General features: G+C 40.0%; 1 protein-coding gene across 2 annotated transcripts in view; it reads left to right on the top strand.

The window, feature by feature from the left end:
• Positions 1-5,267: 5,267 nt before the first annotated feature.
• EPC2 (enhancer of polycomb homolog 2) overlaps positions 5,268-21,572 on the top strand; it is a 144,555-nt gene continuing 128,250 nt past the window's right edge. The window contains exon 1 of one of the 2 annotated variants that reach the window (XM_016949790.3): positions 5,268-5,709. In XM_016949790.3, the coding sequence (XP_016805279.1) occupies positions 5,557-5,709 (153 nt within the window). In that variant the 5' untranslated portion in view covers positions 5,268-5,556. The remainder of the gene's footprint in view (positions 5,710-21,572) is intronic. The other variant, XM_016949791.3, reaches the window with a different exon arrangement.

Consider the following 21,572-nt stretch of genomic DNA (forward strand, 5'->3'; position numbering starts at 1 on the left):
GATCAGTAAGGCATGGCTGTTAATAAATCAATTCACCGATTTTCTTCAATTCAGGATTCCAGCTGCATATGCCATTCACAAATCTGTGGTTATAAACATTTAATCCTTTATTGGTGGTAGAGATTTAAAAAAATAGGTGAGAGGAACCATGTTTAGATGAGCAACCCAAGTTTCCTAACAATGGACTCCTCTTAGCTAACACTTGGACCCCAGTGAGCTCGGTGCTCTGAGCCTGCTTGTTGTCTGAGATGGGCCAGCAAAGTCAGTGAGACTGAACTGCCTTCACAGGGATTGAAACAACCTTCCAAGTTACCTTTCAGAGGTGCCTCAGGAGAACAGGATGCACCAATGGAGACAGAAGCTGTGAAGAATATACATTTCAGGAGCCCTAAACCAACAGTGGGTGTGCATCTGTAGCCCCCAAAGCCCCAGGATCTCCACTCCAACACCCTTATGAAAATCATATGAATCATCCAGCTAGTTCCATGAATGTAATAGTGTCTTCAGCCGAATGACAGCTGTGCTGAATTTAGAGTGGGTTTCCTCCAAGTGTGGAATTTCTCAAGGGCAAGGTAGCTGGATTGGAAAGGATCCTATTTTTTACCTCCCGTGGCCTTGCTCCAACAATTGTATTTCTGTTCCAAACTCAGCCATTTTTAAAACCTCACTATCATCCAATTTTATTAAAATAAGTACTTATTTTTAAAAATAATTATTTTACTTATTTTATTAAAACAAGTAGGCTCATATTCATCAGCTCAATGGAACCTAGTGCCTCTCAAAAATCCAAAGTCCAGGCCAGGTACGGTGGCTCACTCCTGTAATCCCAGCACTTTGGGAGGCTGAGGCGGGCAGATCACGAGGTCAGGAGTTCGAGACCAGCCTGACCAACATGGCAAAACCCTGTCTCTACTAAAAATACAAAAATTAGCCAGGCGTGGTGGCATGTGCCTGTAATCCCAGCTACTCAGGAGGCTGAGGCAGGAGAATTGCTTGAACCCAGGAAGCGGAGGTTGCAGTGAGCCGAGATTGCACCACTGCACTCCAGCCTGGGTGACAGAGACTCCATCTCAAAAAAAAAAAAAAAAAAAAGAAAGAAAAAAAAATCCTGAAATTACATCTACATAGCTTGCTTGCTGTTTGGACACACATAACTGTCCAAGTCAGATTTGTTAGCTTCATCACAAGAGCTTTACTTATTTCTCTTATCCCCATCCAAAAGCCTGAGTGAGCAGCGTCAATCTATTCCAAATGTGGAGCACTGGGTGTGTTTTACGGTCGGGGTGGGGCAACAAATGAGACAGGCTGTCAGTGCGATTCAAAATTGGGTGTTGTGGACCCTCTGGAGCTGTGTGTTTTCAAATCTGTTTCTTTTTTTCTTAGTTACCAAAATGCAGAGCTTTCAGGCTGATTATTTTGGAGTCTATTTGGATCCTTTGTGGAGCTGGGAAGTAAATCGTCAGCTTATACACAAGGTGGCACCCTGTGATTCCAACCAGGTCTGAGAGGAGCGATGCTGCTAAGAAACTGAGCCACAGTCACAAATTTTTATTTACCATCTGCTATTCCCACGGTGGCAAATGCAGAGGTAGAAGTAGATGTTTGGCAGGTCACCTCTCAGTGTAGTCTCTGTCCCTATGTCTCAAAGATGCAGAGCTGCCTCAGAAAAGGGCACTGGAACCACAGAACTGATTCCAGTTGATTGCAATGAATGCAGACCCCACATTCAGATTACATATGGAAAACAATGAAGCTTTATTAGTACTAGGCTCATTCCTGGGAACATAAGGGGGAGGGGTGGAGATGCAGTTCACATACTAACCCAATTAACTTTCAAATGGTTTTGCTGAAACCAGGAGCCAATTAGAAAGAACGTGACATTTGCAAAACTCTGAAATAGTTGAATAGCAACTGTGTTTACTAGTTTTAAGATTCCTTTCAAAAAGTAATTTGTCAATTATTTGGAAGCTGCCTGCCTTGATTATAGTACTGGGAGATGGACACTGGAATGTAATCCTAATTCTAACAGTTATTTGACATTTATTCTAATTTAGACTACATTTAGACAGTGATTTTATTTTGATATGGCTTTAAAACTGGTTTTAATTCTTGGGTGCTTATATATTATGCTTGCTGGGCTAAATGCATGTCATTTGGAATTGGTCTAGAGCATATCTGAAGTTGACTGATTTTAGAATGACTATACTTAGCGCATTGTATGTGGAAATTAAAATAGGCTATTAGGCTGCACACCCATTTGAGGCAGGTCTTGATAAAAATATTTCATGAGAGAATTTTTTATTTTATAAGAAGATATTTTTTGCTTTTAGCACTAACAATTATATGAGTATTCAACAAATCAATCAGAAATAAACTTTATGAAAAGTAATATTTATATACAAATAAAAGTTACTTTCCAAAAGTGAACAGCGGCATTCCGGTTTGGGCACTGAATTGGAAGCCAAGAAAACACAGGCTGTGTCTCCGTTGAAAAGCATATTGTGTTATTTGCCTCAAATGGTTTTATTCCCAGCTCTATAATCATTGCCTACAGGGTGAGAAGAAAATGGAGATTTGGGGAAGAAATCTTTTACATGGTCAAAGTAAAAGAACAACAAAGAAACAACCACAACAGCAAAAATCCCTTCCTATAAATTCCAGGTTTCAAAAAGGTGTTTTTGAATAACATTAATTGGTTCTAAAATCTCTATGCACAAAGGTAGAAAGCTGGACAACAGGGTAGGCCACAGTAAGAACAAATATTGGCAGCAATAGCTAGGTCAGGTGACAGGCCAGTAAGGTATGTGAACTATAAACTAGAGTGGCATGGGGTCAGTATCAGTGAATTTCTTCATGGAATATCAGTCAACAAATATACTTTAGATGCCTGCCATATGTGAGGCATGGAACTGGGGATACAGTGATTGACAGACAGATGTTGTTCCTGCCCTCCTTGGTCTACTGCAACTTTAGGCTCTGGCTTATGCGCTCTCTTGGCCGTTGGTTGGAAGGTCTTAGTAACTAACTTTGAATTAGCAGCTTTAGAATGCTGACTGGTCAATAAGCTGAAGAGCTTGGATAGCAGGGTAACACCACTGAGAAAACCAGAGTTTTGGAGTCAGGTCAGACCTGAATTTGAGCCCAGTTCTGCAAGGTGTTGCAATTGAAATTTGGCAAATTATCTGATGCTCAGTTTTCTTATTGGTAAAATTATATTTTTTCATAAAATTATAATAAGAATTAAGTGGAATTCAACTAGTTGAGATAATATATATATAACATGTTACTACAATGGATGGTATATTACACATACTTGATATTTCCTTTTCTGAGAGAAACAGTAAAACTAAACATAGGGACTAGAAGAAAGCTATCCTTTCTGAACCTGAGGAGGGCTGGGCATCCAGATGAAAGCTCTGGATGACTCATTTCTTCAACTATTGCTTTTTTCTTCCCTTTCAGGCTTGAACCCTGTGCTGACCCCCTCCCAAGAACTTCTTGTTCTTGCTTCCAGAGGATTGGAACTGTTCCAGGGGTAGCACTTAGAGAGCAGGACATGCCCATAAGCTTGAGGAAGGTACTGCTTACAAGAAATGAGTCACAGCAACTCCATTGCTTCCAACAACAAAGTGGATGAAAAACACTCAAGCCCCACTAAACAATACTCGGAGTTTGGCTGCGACAGACTGGTTAGACTATTTGGACACTACCATGAAGACTATATCCACCATTCTGCCTTCAAAGGAGGAGACTGTAGAGAGAAAAGGGGAAGAGGAACAGGAGGAAAAGGGGGGAGGGGAGGAAGTGGAGGAGGGGAAGAAGGACGTAATAGAGGAAGAGATATAGTTTTATTGTCACATAGAAATGACAGTAGGAATCAATTTTTTCACTGTTGGTCTTTAGGAAATCATCTGCCTTTCTCTGGGTTAGACAGAGTATGATCGATTATTAGAAAATGGTAAAATGTGTTAAAAACTCTCTTTGTACGGTTTTGTGAGAAATGCGTAATGCTTAAAGACTAACCAAGAGACTCTTGGCTAAACCAGGTTGATGTCAACAACAGCTAGTACTTATTTGAGTCACCTTGATTTTCCCTCCTCTTGAGAACTTTCTCTAACCAGTTTAGGCTGCAGTCATGCCTCTTTTCCTTTCTCTGAACTCTCACAATTATTGCCTAGATCTCGTTTGGTAATTAATCAGGTGCTACTTACTGCCTGTGTCATCTCTTGTATTGTTTTCTTAAAATATTTACACTTTTTTTTCGGTTGTCACTTATCTTTCCAGCTGTCATTTTCTTCAACTATTTACGTCTGTGTTACTCATCTTTCCAGCCATCCTGGCATCCCATTAAGGTGAAAGCTCTCTGAGGCAGGAACCTCTTCTCAGATTTCTTCGAGTCTTCCACAGCACCCCACATTTGACACACAACTGCTACTTCGCAAATGTGTGCTGTCTTGGCTAAATTTTTAGAAGCTGAACTTTTAGGAAAGCTACTATTTTTGAACTCAGAAAAATACCTACCATCCACTAAACAGCTGTACCGAAGTTTGGGTGACAGGGAACCTAAGTTCACTTGTTGCATCTGGCAGCCTCAAACCATGAACCCTCACTGCTGCCCTGAGCATCCTCCCCGCGAAAGCGAGGATGAACGCGCTGCTGCACCTTGGAGAGCTCTTTCGGACAGGTACGGAGGGGAGGGCGTAGAAGAGGGCTGGCACCAGCAGCGCGGTCCAGTCCTCCGAACGGACTGATGGGACTGATGGGAGAGACCTCTTGCACCTCTCGGGGATGTGCGCCTCGGAGGATGCGAATTAGCCTGCGCACAGGGCGCCTTGGGGATAAGCGCTGTCCGAGTACAGGCTTGGGTGATGGCTGGTGGGGTCCGGGTCGACATCTTCCCTTCCCGCTCCCGGACTTCTGCACAAACGCGCTGCTCGGCGCAGCCGTCTTTGCCCGGCGCCTTCCTCCGGGACACCCAGCGAGAGGGGTGACCGGGCGGCGGAGGGAGAGGCGCACGCTCCCGGGCGCGGGCGAACTTGCGCACCTGGCACCTGCCACACAGCGAAAGCACCGGCCGGCGAGCGGAGGGGCGCCGCCCCCGCCCCCTCTCCCCGGAGCCGACCGAGACCGAGCACGCTCCCGCGGGCCGGCAGCGCCGCGGAGAGAGTGGGTGGGCAGGCGAGGGAGGGGAAGGGAGAGGAAGGAGGGAGGGAGGGAGAGGGCGAGGCGCGTTCCCGCGACGGGGGCGCGCTCTCGCGCGGGCTGCCGGGATCGCTCGCCGCCGCTGTGGTAATGTCCGCCATGTTGGCCATGGCGCAGGGAGCGGATCGGGCGGGCGAGCGGCGGATCTAGTGTGTGGAAGCGGCCGCGGGCGGCGGGGGGCTGTTTTCGGGCGGGGTGGGCGCCCATGCTGTGGCCGGGGGCAGTGAGGAGGAGGAGGAGCGGGCCGGCCGCGCTGCACTGAGGAAGGAGGTGGAGGAGGCGGCGGGAGTCCTCCCCCCCTCCCCGCCCGCCCCGCCGCCGCCGCCCGGGCTGTTCCTGTAAGGCGGGGAGACAATGAGTAAACTCTCCTTCCGAGCGCGGGCGCTGGACGCCGCCAAGCCGCTGCCTATCTACCGCGGCAAGGACATGCCTGATCTCAACGACTGCGTCTCCATCAACCGGGCCGTGCCCCAGATGCCCACCGGGATGGAGAAGGAGGAGGAATCGGTAGGGACTCGAGTGTTTATTACCCCCCCTTCCCTCCTCCCCCCTCCCCTTTGTCAGTCGGGCCTCGCCATTCACAGAGCGCTTTACGCTCGCTGGAGGGCGCCGCTGCCGCTCTAACGCACGGGACTCTACGCCGGCGGAGTAGCGTAAACCCTCTCGGCCGGCGTAGCGCCCGCCCGCGGCCGCCATGTTGTTGCGTCCCAGTGTTGTGATTAGCTCGCAGCGCTGCTTACGCTGCCGTAAGGGGGCCTTGCCGTAAGCGGCGGCCGGGAATGGCGCAGGGGATGCGCTGGCCGCACTTGGCGTACGGTCTCTGTTTACCTTTCCACCTCCCTCCCCCAGGCGCGGGGCTAATTAATGGCATGGTATTATTTGGCTAGGCAAGATTATTATTTTTTCCACTTTTAACTTTGGCTTTGTATTGAGTTCTCTTTGAAATGACTGTGGAAGGGTGCTTTCAAAACAAACATCTTCCTCCCAGTAATGTAATCATCCTGGCTCCCCCGCCCGCGAAGGTGCAGCGGGATGAGGCGGTGCAGCACTGCGGCGGGGGAGGGCGGGGGCCACGACTACCGAGCGGGTCGTAGCGTCCGAGGGCCGCCCGCCGGCCAGTTCAGCCGACCCGAGCCGGGCGCGGGGCGGACGGGCTCTGCCTGCTCCGCCGGGACGGCCGTGCTCCGTGCGCAACGTTAGAGAGGAGCCGGGGATGCCCCGAAGCGAGCCGCCGGCGTAGCGTTGTCCTCGAGAATTGTCATTGCGAGGTGGTCCTTAGAAGTTGAGGACCTAGTGCATCTAAATTGGCAGTTGTAATTTTGATAATACAGCACCTTTTGGGAAAACTGCTGCTTTTCCTCCGATGGGTTAAATTTTGCAGACGGTTGGATTTCATCTGGCTTGACAGAGAGTGTTTATGACTCGAGTGGTGTTACTTGCGTGCGAAGTTCATAGTAACTGCACCCTCAAGAATTTCTTCAATGAACCTACAGTCCCGCCTTATTGTCAACCTCGGGTGTGTGTGGATTGGTTCTCTTGCTTCAGTGACTGTCAAAAGGAAGCTCGAGGTTTCAGTGATTGGTTTTCTCTTTTGACTATTAATATTGCAGGAAATGCTTTTATGCCTTCGATTGGCTGGTTGAGTTCTGACCTCATTATGTTACCCTGTGATTACTACTTTGCTCTTATTTAATCACATTTCTCTTTGATGTATAGTTACTTGAAAGTCTTACATTTTCAGTAGAAAATGCATATGGCCGTAGCATCGGGATGAACTTAACTGTGTGTGTACAGACACAAATAATGTAATAGATGTATATACACGCACATACACATATCTATTTGTGTGTGCCTATATATATAAATATGTTTATAATCAAAACCCAGCATTTATCCCTAAGGTTCAGAGCTGTGAGAACTTTTTTTTTTGTATGTGAGAACTTTTTTTTTTAATTTGTTTCTAACGACTCAGCTTTCCATGGGAAGGAAAATTAAAATAAAATCATATTATATACAATAGTTAATTACATTGAACCCTAATAAGCACAACTTTGGATATTTTTGCTATTTTGTGGGTCTTGATCCAGAAGAAAGATGGCCTTAAAAGTACCAGTATTGTGTGTAATTACTTTGATCCTATTATTTTAGAACTTGAGTCAAATCTGTTCTAGGCTGGGCGCAGTGGGTCACGCCTGTAATCCCAGCACTTTGGAAGGCCGAGGTGGGCGGATCACGAGGTCAGGAGTTCGAGACCAGCCTGGCCAATATGGTGAAACTCCGTCTCCACTAAAAATACAAAAATTAGCCGGGCCTGGTGGTGCGCGCCTGTAATACCGGCTACTCGGGAGGCTGAGGCAGAAGAATTGCTTGAACCCGGGAGAAAGAGGTTGCAGTGAGCAGAGATCGTGCCACTGCACTCCAGCCTGGGGGACAGAGCGAGACTCCGTCCCCCCCAACAACAAAAAAAAAAAAAAAAAAAAAAAAAGGAAATCCGTTCTAGAGTGAACAGTTAACTCCTGGAAGAGATATTACTTTTTGCAATCACCAACATACGTGGTCCTTAGTATGCCACATATGTTTTGGTATTTTATCTTAATTTAGTAAGATAACTTAGAGTAATTTTTTCATGCTTCATTAAAAATAAAAGTGCTTAACTCGTGTTGCAATTTTTTGTTTATTTGTTTTTTGAGATGGAGTTTAGCTCTTGTCGCCCAGGCTTGATTGCAATGGCGCGATCTCGGCTCACTGCAACCTCCGCCTACCAGGTTCAAGTGATTCTCCTGCCTCAGCCTCCCGAGCAGCTGAGATTATAGGCGCCCACTACCTCGCCCAGCTAATTTTTGTATTTTTAGTAGAGTCACGGTTTCACCATATTGGCCAGGCTGGTCTCAGACTCCTGACCTCAGGTGATCAACCGCCTCGGCCTCCCAAATTTCTGGGATTACAGGTGTGAGCCACTGCGCCTGGCCGTGCCTTGCAGATTTTTTTTTTTTTTTTTTTTTTTAAATTTATTACCGAGTCTAGCTCTGTCGCCAGGCTGGAGTGCAGTGGCGCGATCTCAGCTCACTGCAACCTTCGCCTCCCGGGTTCAAGCGATTCTCCTGCCTCAGCCTCTCAAGTAGTTGGGACTACAGGCACGTGCCACTATGCCCAGCTAATTTTTGTATTTTTAGTAGAGACGAGGTTTCACCGTGTTAGCCAAAATGATTTCGATCTCTTGACCTCTTGCTCCACCTGCCTCGGCCTCCCGAAGTGCTGGGATTGCAGGCGTGAGCCACCGTGCCCTGCCGCGCCTTGCAATTTTTTTATTAGCTCTTTTAGAAAGAATTATTTTCAAACTAGAGCATGAGTGCTAAACTTGGATACTTTTCAGTAGCCTACTTCAATTGCCCAATTTTAAGGAAGAAGAAATCCAAATTCTGATAAAACTAGAGTTGAAACCCAGAACCTCTGATTCTTTGTCCTGTCCTTTCTGCCTCTTTAATACATGCTAAAAGTGGAGATTCTTAAAATCAAAATTAAGCAAACCGTAACAGTTAAGATTTATAGTCTGAAATCTTTTGCTTCCCAGAGTGTCCAATTGGAGTATTAGTTTTTCTTTTTCTTTCTTTTTTAAATATGTATGTCAGAAGACTTGTGTTTTCATGAGTGACAGCAAATTCATTTCTCTGGTCTTACAGGACTTCTGTTATTAAACAGAATTATGTATTTATAAAAATGGTCTGCCTTGATAAATATTTCTAAGCAGCAGTAAAATGTCATACATTTCACAGATGTTTTGTGTTTCACTTGAATTGTATTTTAAGTAACTTTCAATATCTAGATGTCCTTAACTGCTTATTTTTATAAGATTTTTTCTTTTAAATCAGTAGGCTTGTAACAAACAAACAAACCTTGGCTTACAGATTCACAATTGTTGCAGTAGGCTTGTAACAAACAAACAAACCTTGGCTTACGGATTCACAATTGTTGCTGGGTGTCTCTGAACTGTGCTGTCCTGCTTGATTGGCAAAATCTTTTGAAGCCTTCATGGATGGCTTTTTCCCATTCCCCCTCTATCCCCACCCACCCTTAAAATTAAGGCTTGTCTCTTCTGTGTAGCAATTGGACTATCATTAGACTTCGTTTATATAAACAAAGTCATTATTCAAGTTCGAGTTACATTCTGACTGAGTTACATTCTGACAATGCCTGGATGAGGTGATTTAGGTGTTCTTGGGCATTGGTAACATTGTATCATTGATAATCATGTCATCCTGTGTAGCCTCTTCTTTTGGACATCCAAACATCTTTTACTTCTTTTCTTCCCTATCCTTATTATCATTGTCCTCTGCTAAGAGCTGCCAGTTGGCATCCTCCTTTAACTTGGTCTTTGTAATGCTCCTCACGGCACTTGGTCTAGGTCAAGTACTGTACAGTTATGTTTATTTAGAATTTAGACCAGAAAGATCAGGCAGCCACCGGTTCTGCCACCTCCCCATGAGTGTTGTATAGTGGTAGTTGATGTTTTTACTAATACTTGCCATTTACTGAATACTTCATATATCCGAGATACTGTGTTAAGGGCTTTACATATATTATTTCATTTAATCCTTTTTTAAAATAAACTTTTTTTGAAGTATACTTTACATACAAAAAAAGTATCTATTTACAGTGTGGAGTTTGATGAATTTTGACAAATGCATGCATGCGTGAAAACAAGATATAGAACATTTCCAACATTGGAGAAGTTCCCTTGTGCTCCTTTGCAACCAGTCCCTTTCCACTCCTAGTTCCAAGCAATTGTTGATTTGTTTTGTTTTACTGTAGATTAGGTTGCCTTTTCTACAATTTCATATAAATGGAATCATACATACTTTTTTGTGTCTAGCTTCCTTTGTTCCGTACGATGCATTTAAGATTCATCCTTGTTGTATGAGTCTGTTCCTTTATATTGCTGAGTAGTATTCCAATGAATTTGGTATGCTATCTTTATGCATCTCTCTGATTTTTTAGTTGTTTCCAGTTTTTGATTATCATTTAATTCTGGTAACAGCCCTATGAGGTATTACCATTTCTGTTTTATAGAGGAAAAGCTGAAAGGTCTTGCTGCTAGTGCAGGGCTGAAATTCAGACCCTTGACATTGGTGTCACAAAAGCATATACTCATAGTCACCATGCTGCATATTCAGGGTTCTTACAGAACCCAGAGTTATCATCTGAACTGTGATTAAGTTCATTATAGTTTTTGTAAATAATATTTTACTTTTTATAACTTTGGAAACCTTAGAAGTTGCCAATTTGGTTAGACTGTTAAAATATTAAGAAGTATAGTTTTTTCATTACTTAATTTGGTCTGACTTTTGCTCTTGGGTTTTCAGATTTTCTTTCTTTTTTCTTAGCAGTTTGTGAACTTTGCTTTCCCCTGTATTGGCACCATTATATTTATCCCACTGTTTATGTTATCTTAAGCGTATAAGAAATTTGTGGGAAACTGTCCCATTTTATTCTTCAGATTTTTCTCCTGCTAGGATATAATGTCTCTAAGGGCAAAGATCTTTGCTTATTTTGCTCATTAATATATTCCAAGTGCCTGGAACTGTGCCTGGCACATAATACATGCTTGAAAAATGTTTCTTGAGTGTTGAATGGGCTTCTATTTCTTTTTCTGTTCCAAGAGCTATATTTGTGTCTTTTCTCCCCCTCCCCCAAAATCTATCTATATATAAAATGTATTAGCAGCATTTGATAAATTCTTCTTCCAGGAATTATTTTTGGTTGCTTACTTTGGTACTATGTATATCTAAATATTATATCCTCTTTTCCTCTTGAGTCAGAGGCCTCTTTAAATATAGAATCTTTTCACACGGGGGTATGGTTGTAATGATAAATCTTTATCTTGTTTTAAGTAACTCTCATAGGTGTGTGTAGATTTCTGTGAGATACTTTTTCATACCAGAATGTACCAGTCTACATGAATCATGTGATTCACCTTATTTTTAAAAAAGATCCATGACTAATTTGAATTGCTGTATCTCCTCTCATATGTTGTCTAATTTTTGCCATTATGTTAATATTTTAAGTGATATTTTGAATTGATACGGTAGGAATATAATCCTGATTGATACCTTTTTAGAATTACTATTGGCACTAATTTCATGTTTCATAATGGAGAGGGTATAAAATGCAGTTTTGTAAATTGATACTGTAAAAACATGAAGCATTTCTTCTTCTAACAAAAGCAAATGACATGCCAGGTATTATCTAAATGCCAGTTGTTATCTAAATAAGATATTGGGAAACTAAAGTGTTCTGTATAGGAAAAGTATGTGTAAGGCCGTGTACTGAAATGTTAGGAATAAAAGAAGATGCAGACTTCAGTTTCATAGAACTTAAATGAACCATTAAGTCCAAAAACATGTATCTGGAAAGTTAGCAAAAACTACAGGGTTAAGACAGCCTGACAGACATCAAAAGAGCATTAGAGAAAGTTAAATGTTAGTGTAGTTGAGAGGCATGAGGTGATTCATTGCATGTCATAAAGAAGGCTTCTTGGAGAGAGGCGTAACAATTTGGGCTTTCAGGTTTGGTTGTATGGTGTATGTTGAAGCAAATATTTGAGCATAAGAATATCTAAAGGAAGTTCTGAGGATGCTGAGTAGACCAAAGGAAGGTTCTTCCATGTTAGATGCTTTCTGTCAATCATTTCCTATTCTTCCTGCTAATAGAAACTTTAGGAGGATAGCACTCTGATGTTGCTGACCATATCATTCCCCTGTTTTGGTTTGGACATGCAGACACCTTTTGCTTCTGTCGTCCCCTTCATTTTATCCCTGTTACATCTTCAGCACTAAAAACTGTTTAAAACATAGAAGCACTCAGTAAATATTTGGTGAATGAAGGAGTAAAAATAGGGGTGGAGATTAGGTTGGAAAAAAGGTAGATTAGACTAAATTATAGGCATTTTTGAATGTTAGGCCTAGGAGTTTGTAAGGTGATATAGATGAAAGACCACTGAAGTATGATTCTGGAGTTTTTGTTTCTAGTTCTGGTTGTCATGGATTAACCCATTTATGCCTAAGTGGGTTAAATGGCCATATAATTTGGAAGTTGCTTAGCTTTTCTGAGCCTCAGGTTGTTCATCACTACTATCTCAGCTAACATTTGAGTGTGTGTTGTTGAGTGTGTTGAGCATGTGCCAGGCACTTTGTTAAACTTAATAGATGGTTTAGAGTTGATTTTAAGAGTAGGACATATAGGTGTTACTACTTCTTTTTCAGAGGAAGAAACTGAAACTTTAGAAATTAAGTAACTCACCTAAGATCATCCGTCTAAAAAAGAACATGCTAGAGCCAGAATTTGAACTCAGGCTGATTGACTCTGGGGCTCTTGCTTCACCGTTGTACTGCTTCATCTGTAAAATGAATGGGTTGAGAACTAGAAGATATCTAAGGTCCATTATAGCTTTACTGTTCTATCATTTATTTTCCCATTTAAAGTTCAAAATTCCAGATTCTTGAGATAGAGAGTGTTATTGGTCTGGCTTGCATCAGGTATCTACCTCTGAGTCTGCCATTCAAAGAGCAGGGGAAGTTAGTATACCTATGTTGAGAAGTGTTACCCTCTCAGCTGGAGAGCTGCCCTGAGAGATCTGCTACTGATGGTAATATAGCATGATCAAAAGTTAGGAAGTTAAAGTGTTAAATCATTTTAATCCATGGTTTGTCCCAAGGTGAATTTGTATACTTAGTGTGTTTTTACAAACCATAAATTTGTAAGATGTTTTAATGAGCTTAGAATAATTTGTATGTGTTAGGTTTTAAATGAAATTTGAATCAAAGACTGTAAAAGAAGTCTCCAGTGTCCTTTTAAAAAAAGCAAACTCTTCACACTTATTAATTTTCAAAGTCATAAGGGATGAGTTTTGTTTGACCTCGTAGAAATTATTTAACCTTCCTGGCCCTTAGTTTTCTCATTTGTGAAATAGAATTGGACTGAGTGACCTTTAAAGTACCTTTGACTCTAAAAATTACTTTGAACCTCTGAAACCGCATGTCTATCTACTGGCATATTGTCCAGGATTATAATTAGATGAAAAGAACTAACAAATGTGACATTAAATATTGGGAAGAAATTAATGCTTAAGGTTTAACTCTTTAATACTGCTGAGATCCTGTCAATTTAGCTTGTCGTTCTTTTATGAGGATCGATTATATTCGTCCTCTATCTAATATCAATTTTTCCTAGAGCCTAGTAGAGCAATCCATTCTGTGTATGTTTTGGTTATGATCATCTTGCTTTCATGAAATTTTCTTCACTTTACTAGGCTTACTCATTGCTGTAAGTATTCTGAAGTTCAGTAGTACTTTTAGTCTTTACCACTTGAGTTTATTTTAATTTTCTAGTATCATTTTTCTCACTTGAGTGTGTGTGTAATGGTGTGTGTGTGAATTTTATATATGTATGAAAAAGAGCATGTGCACGAGAGAGAGTAGACACTTATTTCCCCAACAAAACTAAATGTCTTGAGGGAAGGTATCGTGTGTTTTATTCAGTACCCAAGACAGGCAGGATAGCAATCCAGGTACTTCTGTCACTTTCTGTCTTAAGTGATAGAAAGTTTGTAATACAGGCACTTAGCATGATGCTGGTCACTTGGATTGAGTTTCGTTGTATTGGTAAACAATGCAGCTCTGCATCTTCATTTAGTTTTAAGTAGAGTTGAAGTAGAAAAACAGTAGTGGGTGCGTAGAGACAGCATGAGGAGGAGAGGCTGATAGGAATAAGCCATGAAGGAGACCAATGCAGATGGCAGAAGGTCCATCATGATTATTTGATTTTAACTTAAAGTTGATCATCGATTATTTGCCTTGTCTATACTATTTAAATGGGACAGAGCTTTAAATTTACATATTCTATCATGCAGAACCGCTTCTTACAGGGTTAACACTGTGGAGGAAGATGCCAGTCACTTCCAGTTTCTCCTCAGCAGTTTCATTGTATCTGTCTGCTTTTAGGTTTTTTGTTTTACTGTAAGCAGCTGTTGCTATAAAGTCAGAGGAATGCAGACTGGAGAGTCAGCCTGTCTGCTACCTCTCTTAACTCCTATCTTTGCTTCCCTGCTTGCTTGCTTTTTTTTTTTAAATGGGCTAAGGATGTGTCTCATGTCTTGGTTGGGGAGTCAACAAGCAGCATTCAGTTTTGCTGCTAATTTGGTGAAGTCGTTGGAACTTTGAAATTGTGATTTAGGTTCCAATCCTGGCCTCTGCCACTTGCCTTATGGGTGAGGTAAATTACTTAACCTCATTGAGCCCCATTTCCTCATCTGTTTAATAAGTATCTGAAAAGTTAGTTTTAAAGATTACTTTTTTTTGTTTGTTTGTTTGTTTTTTTTTTTTTTGGAGACAGGGTCTTGCTCTGTCGCCCAGGCTGGAGTGCAATGGCGCGATCTTGGCTCACTGCAACCTCCGCCTCCCTGGTTCAAGTGATTCTCCTGCCTCAGCTTCCCAAGTAGCTTGGGACTATAGGCACGCGCCACCACGCCCAGCTAATCTGTGTATTTTTAGTAGAGATGGGGTTTCACCATCTTGGCCAGAATGGTCTTGATCTCTTGACCTCGTGATCTGCCTGCTTCTGCCTCCCAAAGTGCTGGGATTACAGGTGTGAGCCACCATGCCCGGCCAAGATTACATTTTTTTGTAAAAACTTAAGTCTGTGTCTTATAGGCAACACTCATTTTTTTGGTAACAATTTTCACTTATACAGGATAACAAATATGAAGGTTGATGGAAGAGTAAAATGTAGAGTATTCCCATACATTATTCTGTGATAGAGTTTCACATTTTTTCTCATGCCAATTAAACATTTTTACAGCTTGAGGCCAGGAGTTTTGAGACCAGCTTGGGCAACATAGTATGACTTCGTGTCTACAAAAAATAAAAACGTAAGCTGGGTAGAGTGGCATGTACCTGTAGTCTCAGCTACTTAGGAGGCTGAAACTGGAGGATTCCTTGAGCCCGGGAATTCAAGGCTGCAGTGAACTGTGATAGCGCCACTGCACGCCAGCCTGGATAACAGAGTGAGACTGAGGCACTGTCTCTTAGAAACAAACAAACAAAAAAGGAGAGCGCTTTCAAACATTACAAGTTAATATGTGTGTTTTCCTCCTTCCTTCTCTGTTTTCTGGCACAGCAGTTGACAACCAAATTGATTTTAAAAACTAAAGACCTTGAAAATTTTTTGCTAAGAGAACTAAATCTTCAATTAATCCGTAGAGTAATAATTGGGCCCTGAATAATTAATAAATATTGTTTTTGTTCCTCAGAATGATTTTTTTTAGGTTAGATGATTAGTTAGTTATGGGAAAGATAAGTTTTAGTGATGAAAATCTATGCAGTGGGTGTTGTACACTAGAGAAGTGAATAAAGAGAGACATTCCAGTATACCATTGAATTCTTGGATGAACACTTTTGTTTGGAAACTTTCAAAAGTATGGTATTGATGAGGGTAGTCATGCCATTTATTTGATTCTTGAGATGTTTCTCAACTGGGGCACTATTAGCATTCAATTTGTAGTTGGTTGTATGGGACGGTCACTGGCAAAACAAGTTTATTACATCTATCTTCTGCCCATTAATTTCTGGAACTTTCTAGTTGGAATAACCCCAAAATGCTTCCTCCTTCAATTTCCAAGTGAAGGGTATTGGCATCTGATTTGAGAGTTATGATCCAGGGCTTCTTAACCTTTTTTTGGTGACATGGACTCTTTTGGCAGTCTGTTGGAACTCCTCAGAATGATGCCATAAATGCATAAAATAAGGTCAGATAAATCAATTGTATTGAAATAAAGTTATCAAAATAAACAATTTTTAATATGTACTTTATTAACACATTAAGTACAGAATCTACAGTTGGATCTAGTTATTGTAAATTCAAAATAATGATAAATATAAACGGTATTTTGACATAATTTGACATGAAAAGATCTAGGATTTCTGTTGGTATTGCTAGTACTACTGTGGTCTGTTGTCTACATTAGGAATTGAAGGAAATGTTAAATTTGTTAGAAGTTTATGTTTTCTCATCCAAGTTCATGGACCCCTTAGTTCTTTCTATGGATGTTTTGGGAACCTACGACCTGAGGTTCAGAAATCTTCAGGAGAATTTCCATGGCCCAAATGGCAATCTCATTCCTGTGTCATCCTTGTCTCAAAAGCATACAAGCTGCAGATTTTATTCCCATTACTATACAGGAGATGGTACTATAGACAGAATTGTCTTATTTTCACATTTAGCACATTTACTACTAGCTTTTTAAAATTGAAAAATAATAGATCCACATGATTTAAATATAAAAATTTAACAGCACAAAAGCATATACATAAAAAGTGTCTTTCCTTCCTCAAGTTCACAGACACGCTACAGAGGCAGCTGCTGTTAGCTGTATTTGTGTGTGTGTGTGTGTGTGTGTGTGTGTGTGTGGTTATTCTAGAAAATTTCTAGACAAAGGCTTTTTTACTCGGTAAAGTAACCAAGTAATTCTCTTATACTCATTTTGTAAGTGAGTAATATGTGATCCTAAAGTTAGCTTTTTAATCTAGAGTTACAAGGTCAGGCAATTTTGATTTTAAATTCCTTCCCTTTAACATCTCTGAGGAATTGAGAATTAGCAGAATGTAGCTTTCTGTTGATTGTTTGTAGTTTGGATAGCAAACCTTAACCCGTCATTCCTAAGTGGCAGTTCGGTTGTCAGCAAAGCCTTGCATTGTGCATAGGACTTTATTTGTTGCATTGTGCATAGTGCTTGTATTCCTATTTTTATACCAAAAAAGTCAGATTAATTATTAAGTGACTTGTCAGTGTTTTTACTGTAATATTTATGACCTCAAGTAGTAACTTGAGTCAGAAGAGCAACAATAAGATACTCTTTTGAAGAAAGCCATCCTATTCAGGTATCATGTTGGCAAGCCAGATATTTCATATGGACTGCACTGTCTCATACTGTCACTGTAGTTGTTTGTGATGTTTATTCATTCAGTAACTTAGCCTCATAAGCACAGGGACATTTTCTTTGTTACCTTTGTATACTCCATCATTTGGTATAGATGGCATATTGGTATTTGCTCAGTAAATATTTGTGACTGAATGTACAGCATCTTCTATGTGCTTTAGATGCAGAAAGGAGTAAGATGTACCCATTCACAAGCAGCTTATAGCTTAGTAGGAGAGAAAGGAGTTTTACACAGATGAACACATTTTAAGGTGTTAATGTGGAAAATGAAAATGATACTGTGGAAATTTATATCGTGAGGGACATGATTTGAACCAGAGTTTAAATATCAATTCATGTAATAGCTAATTGACTATAATATACTATTGAATTAGTTTTTACAGATTAGTCTTGAAATGATTCCTGTATGCCAGAATGCCATGAGTGTTTTTTAGATGCCTGTTATTACGCTCATATAGGGAAGTGTATGACACCCAGTAGAGTTATTAAGAGAGTTGAAACAGTTTTGGGATCTAGTGTAGAGTCACCTTTTAGGACAGGCAAAATTGTATTATAAACAGTGCCTATTGAACGAGTTTGGAAGAACAGAAACTGTTACAGCGGAGGGACTAAAGAAACAGTGCTGCTTGATTATTAATCAAGTAATGCATAGATTTTACTTAATTTTGGCTTAAAGCGATGGGTCACTTTCTGTAAAAGCCAAGTACTTGGAAGAAGATTGTTTATACATTATAGGTGCTTGGTCAGTAGGAGTTTATTTGAAATAGCCTAGCCACCTTGCAAAATTCATCAAGGCTTTCAAAATACCTCCCACAAAAATTTCCAAAGATATAGGTCAGTGATTCTCAAGCTTTAGCATGCTTCAGAATCACCTAGAGGGCCTGTTAAAACAGAGATCAGTGGGTCTTATTCCTCTTAGTGTCTGATTAAGTCTAGAATAGGGCCTGGGAGTTTGCATTTTTAAGAAGTTCCCAGGTGATCCTGGTGCTGCTTGTCCAGGGACCCAACTTTGAAAACCAGCAGTTTGAGAGGTAGTGTTGTAGTTCTTATCTTGGCCACACACCAGAATATCTGGGATGCTTTTATAAAGTACACTTAAAAGCTTTATCCTAGATCTACCAACCAAATCACAAGTTAGGGGTGATTCTGGATTCAGTAGAATTGATTTGTCCAGGTGGAAAAAAGGGATTGGCGTGTGTGCCCATGATCCATGCCTTTCTGCCTTACCATTTTACCACACCTTTCAGGGCTTCTTTCCTTGTGGTCTAATTTATTGGCTTTCAAATGTTTTTTTGACTATCACTCATTTTGTGTGTGTGTGTGTGTAACTGAAATAAAGTGCACTTTGACAGACGTATCTATATTACACATATACTAATACAGTTGATTTTCATTATTCGAGATAGTTATGTTCTGTTATGTTGCCATGAGCACAAATTATTTAATACCTAAGCCATTGCTCCAAGGGACATAATAGGGTTAAGTTCTCGCTAGACCCTGGTCACAACAGTTTCATCTGCTGATCAGTTTGTAACTTTGTTTTATGTATGTTTCTGTTTTTAAATTGTGTATTTAAAATACATTGTTGATTCATTGACATTGAACTCACAGCCGGCAGCATTGTAACTCATGTCTGAAGGAAGCTTATGTTACACATGTATTTTCTCCATGAGGCACATCACAGTCTTCTTGTGCTGAGGAACACCGGACTGCACTTCAGCACCATACTTGGGGGCCCCTTTAGACAGTGAAATTACCCACAAAAGGCATAAAAATGTGAAAAACATGGTACAAGTAGAACATGAAAAGGATGCTTGTTTATAGTATGAGAGTTGAAACAAGATGTCAGAGTGTCACCTTGTTTGACCTCAGCTGGGAGTATATGTCAGGTGGGCAACTCAAATATTTCACTGTTCTGCACGTGTCTGCAAGTGACTGAGAAAGTGTCACAAATAAAATTTAGCAAGTAGGCGAATTTGCAAATAGGGAATTTGCAAGTAATGAAGATTAGCTGTGTGTGTGTGTGTATATATATATGCATTTTTCCCTTTTCAGTTCTATTTTGTTAAAAATAAGTTTGGTCATGAGCTACTAGATTGATTTCATGATTCACTAGTGGTTCAACTCACAGTTTGAAAAACGCTGCTTTACTTAATTCAGCAACATGGGTTATATATTACTACTTATGCAATGATAAGTGATAAATGATATTAAACTATATATGTATGTTATATAGTTTATTTTGTATGATTATTATAGTTTTATTATTAAAAGATATATATGTATATCTTTTCCCCCTTTGTGTAGTAAATATAGAGTTTAGTCTTGATGGGGAACTTGGGTTTTGCAGGGTATATCCTCAAGTTTGTATTTGTAATAGATCATTATTGGATGGACTGTGGAGGCAGTGCATGGGTGGTGGTGGTGGCAGAAAACTAGAGACAAAACTAGTTATGAGTTTACTGAACTGTGATTTCTGACTGCATTTTCAGCAAATTTATGGCAAAATAAAAACAATTCGGATACTTTGTGGATTAAGGAGTTTCATTTAAATTTTCATCTTATGTCAGGGTTTCTTAACTGAGGTCTTTGGTGCCTAGATAGACTTAATGGAGTCTGTGAACTTTCTGGGTTTGTTTTGTTTTGTTACCACAGTTTCATATGGATGTTTACCACTTCCCTTCCAGAGAATCATCAGACCTAGAGTAGATGACCCTGATGACTCATTAAGGAGGTTAAGAATCGCATTTTAGTTGATAATGCAGATTGCTTTTTTTTAAAAAAAAATAGTTAATCTTCATTGCATGTGAATCACAAAGGTTTAAATTTTCTGAGAAATCTGAGGAGGTATTTTAAAGTTTTAGACTGAATTTATACTGATGTGAAATGCAGAATTTTACTTATTGATTCTTTGTTGTTTGTGGAAACATACTACTGATGAATAGAAATGTATTGAATATAAAGAATATTATTACATTTAAGCACTAAAGTAAATCTAGATATTGTGACTAGGCACTCTGGCTTATGCTTGTAATCCCAGCCTTTTGGTAGACTGAGACAGGAAGATAACTTGAGGCCAGGAGTTTGAGACTAGCCCAGGCAACATAGCAAGTTTCTACACACAAAAATTAAAAAAAATCTAGATACCATTTGCCTGTATTGCAGTGGAATTGTGTTTAGAAACAGTGGCATAAATAAAAGTTGCCCGTTATTTACTGTTAGGACATTAACACAGCACAGGAAGGTGCTGATTCTGTAGGGTAATAAAACAGTACAGATGGTCATTGGAAATGTACTCAGCCACTTAAGCATATCTTGAGGTAGTTAATTTCTCTGTAAACTAGAAAAACGAAACCCCAGATTGTTTACATTATATTCTGTTTTTGGAAATGCCTACTCTTCCATTATAACAATATCATGTGTGTTCATTTGTAAAAAAATTCAGAATATGCAGAAAAAGTGTGAAGAAGAAAACACAAATCCCTTAAATTTCCACATCTCTGAGATATCTCTGTGGTTGACCTTTGGGTGAATGTACATTCTTCCATACTTTTTTTCTATGTAATATATTTGTATGTGAATAGGTATATGTGTGTAAGAGAGAGAAAGAGAAAGAGAGGTTTGTTTTTTAAAATCTGTTTCAGATTGAAAAATTTCAGGAAAGAATTTCTTTAGCTCCTTTTGAGCCATCGCTTCAGTTATTGGATTAGCTTTATTCACTGTAGCCTGAGACATGGGCGTTGTAAGAGAATGGCAGCTTGTATTGGGTCACTGGTCTAAAGGGAGCTTGAGAGGAAGGGATAGTCATTTTCCAAAACAAGAGAATTTTAAATATAGATATGGTCATTAAAGAAATTCTTGTGTGCTGAGCATCAATTCGTATTTGTTATTACTGTAACTAGGTAGTGGTCTGGTGTATATGTTGACTGTAATCTATTCAGTTCCATGTTGAGGGAAATTGACATATCAGTCAGAGTTTTTTTTTTTTTTTTTTTAAGTCCTTAATAAAAAATGCTTTTGGTTTTTGAATTAAAGTTAAGTAGATTCCCCCTTCAAGTTAATTACCTCATTTTTTCCTTAGAACTTTTGTAGTTTGTTCTAGTATACACTGCGTTGTAGATCAGTATATTCATTCAAGTGGATATCCAGTTGTCTAAACATCATTTAAAAAAATAATCTTTTCTCCCTGGTATGAGATGCCACCTCCATCATATTTGAATTTTTTTTTTAGGTCATTTGGTGTATATTTTAACTTTTAATTTTGTTCCCTTTAAATTTTCCTTCAGAATTTTTTTTGTGTGCAAGAAACGGTTTAAATCATTAATTGTTTTATCTTTTCAAAGATAAGATTCTTAATTGTTTATTATCTTATCTTTTATCA

The sequence above is a fragment of the Pan troglodytes genome, chromosome 13 (genome assembly GCF_028858775.2).
Source record: "Pan troglodytes isolate AG18354 chromosome 13, NHGRI_mPanTro3-v2.0_pri, whole genome shotgun sequence".
NCBI classification, from domain to species: Eukaryota; Metazoa; Chordata; class Mammalia; order Primates; family Hominidae; genus Pan; species Pan troglodytes.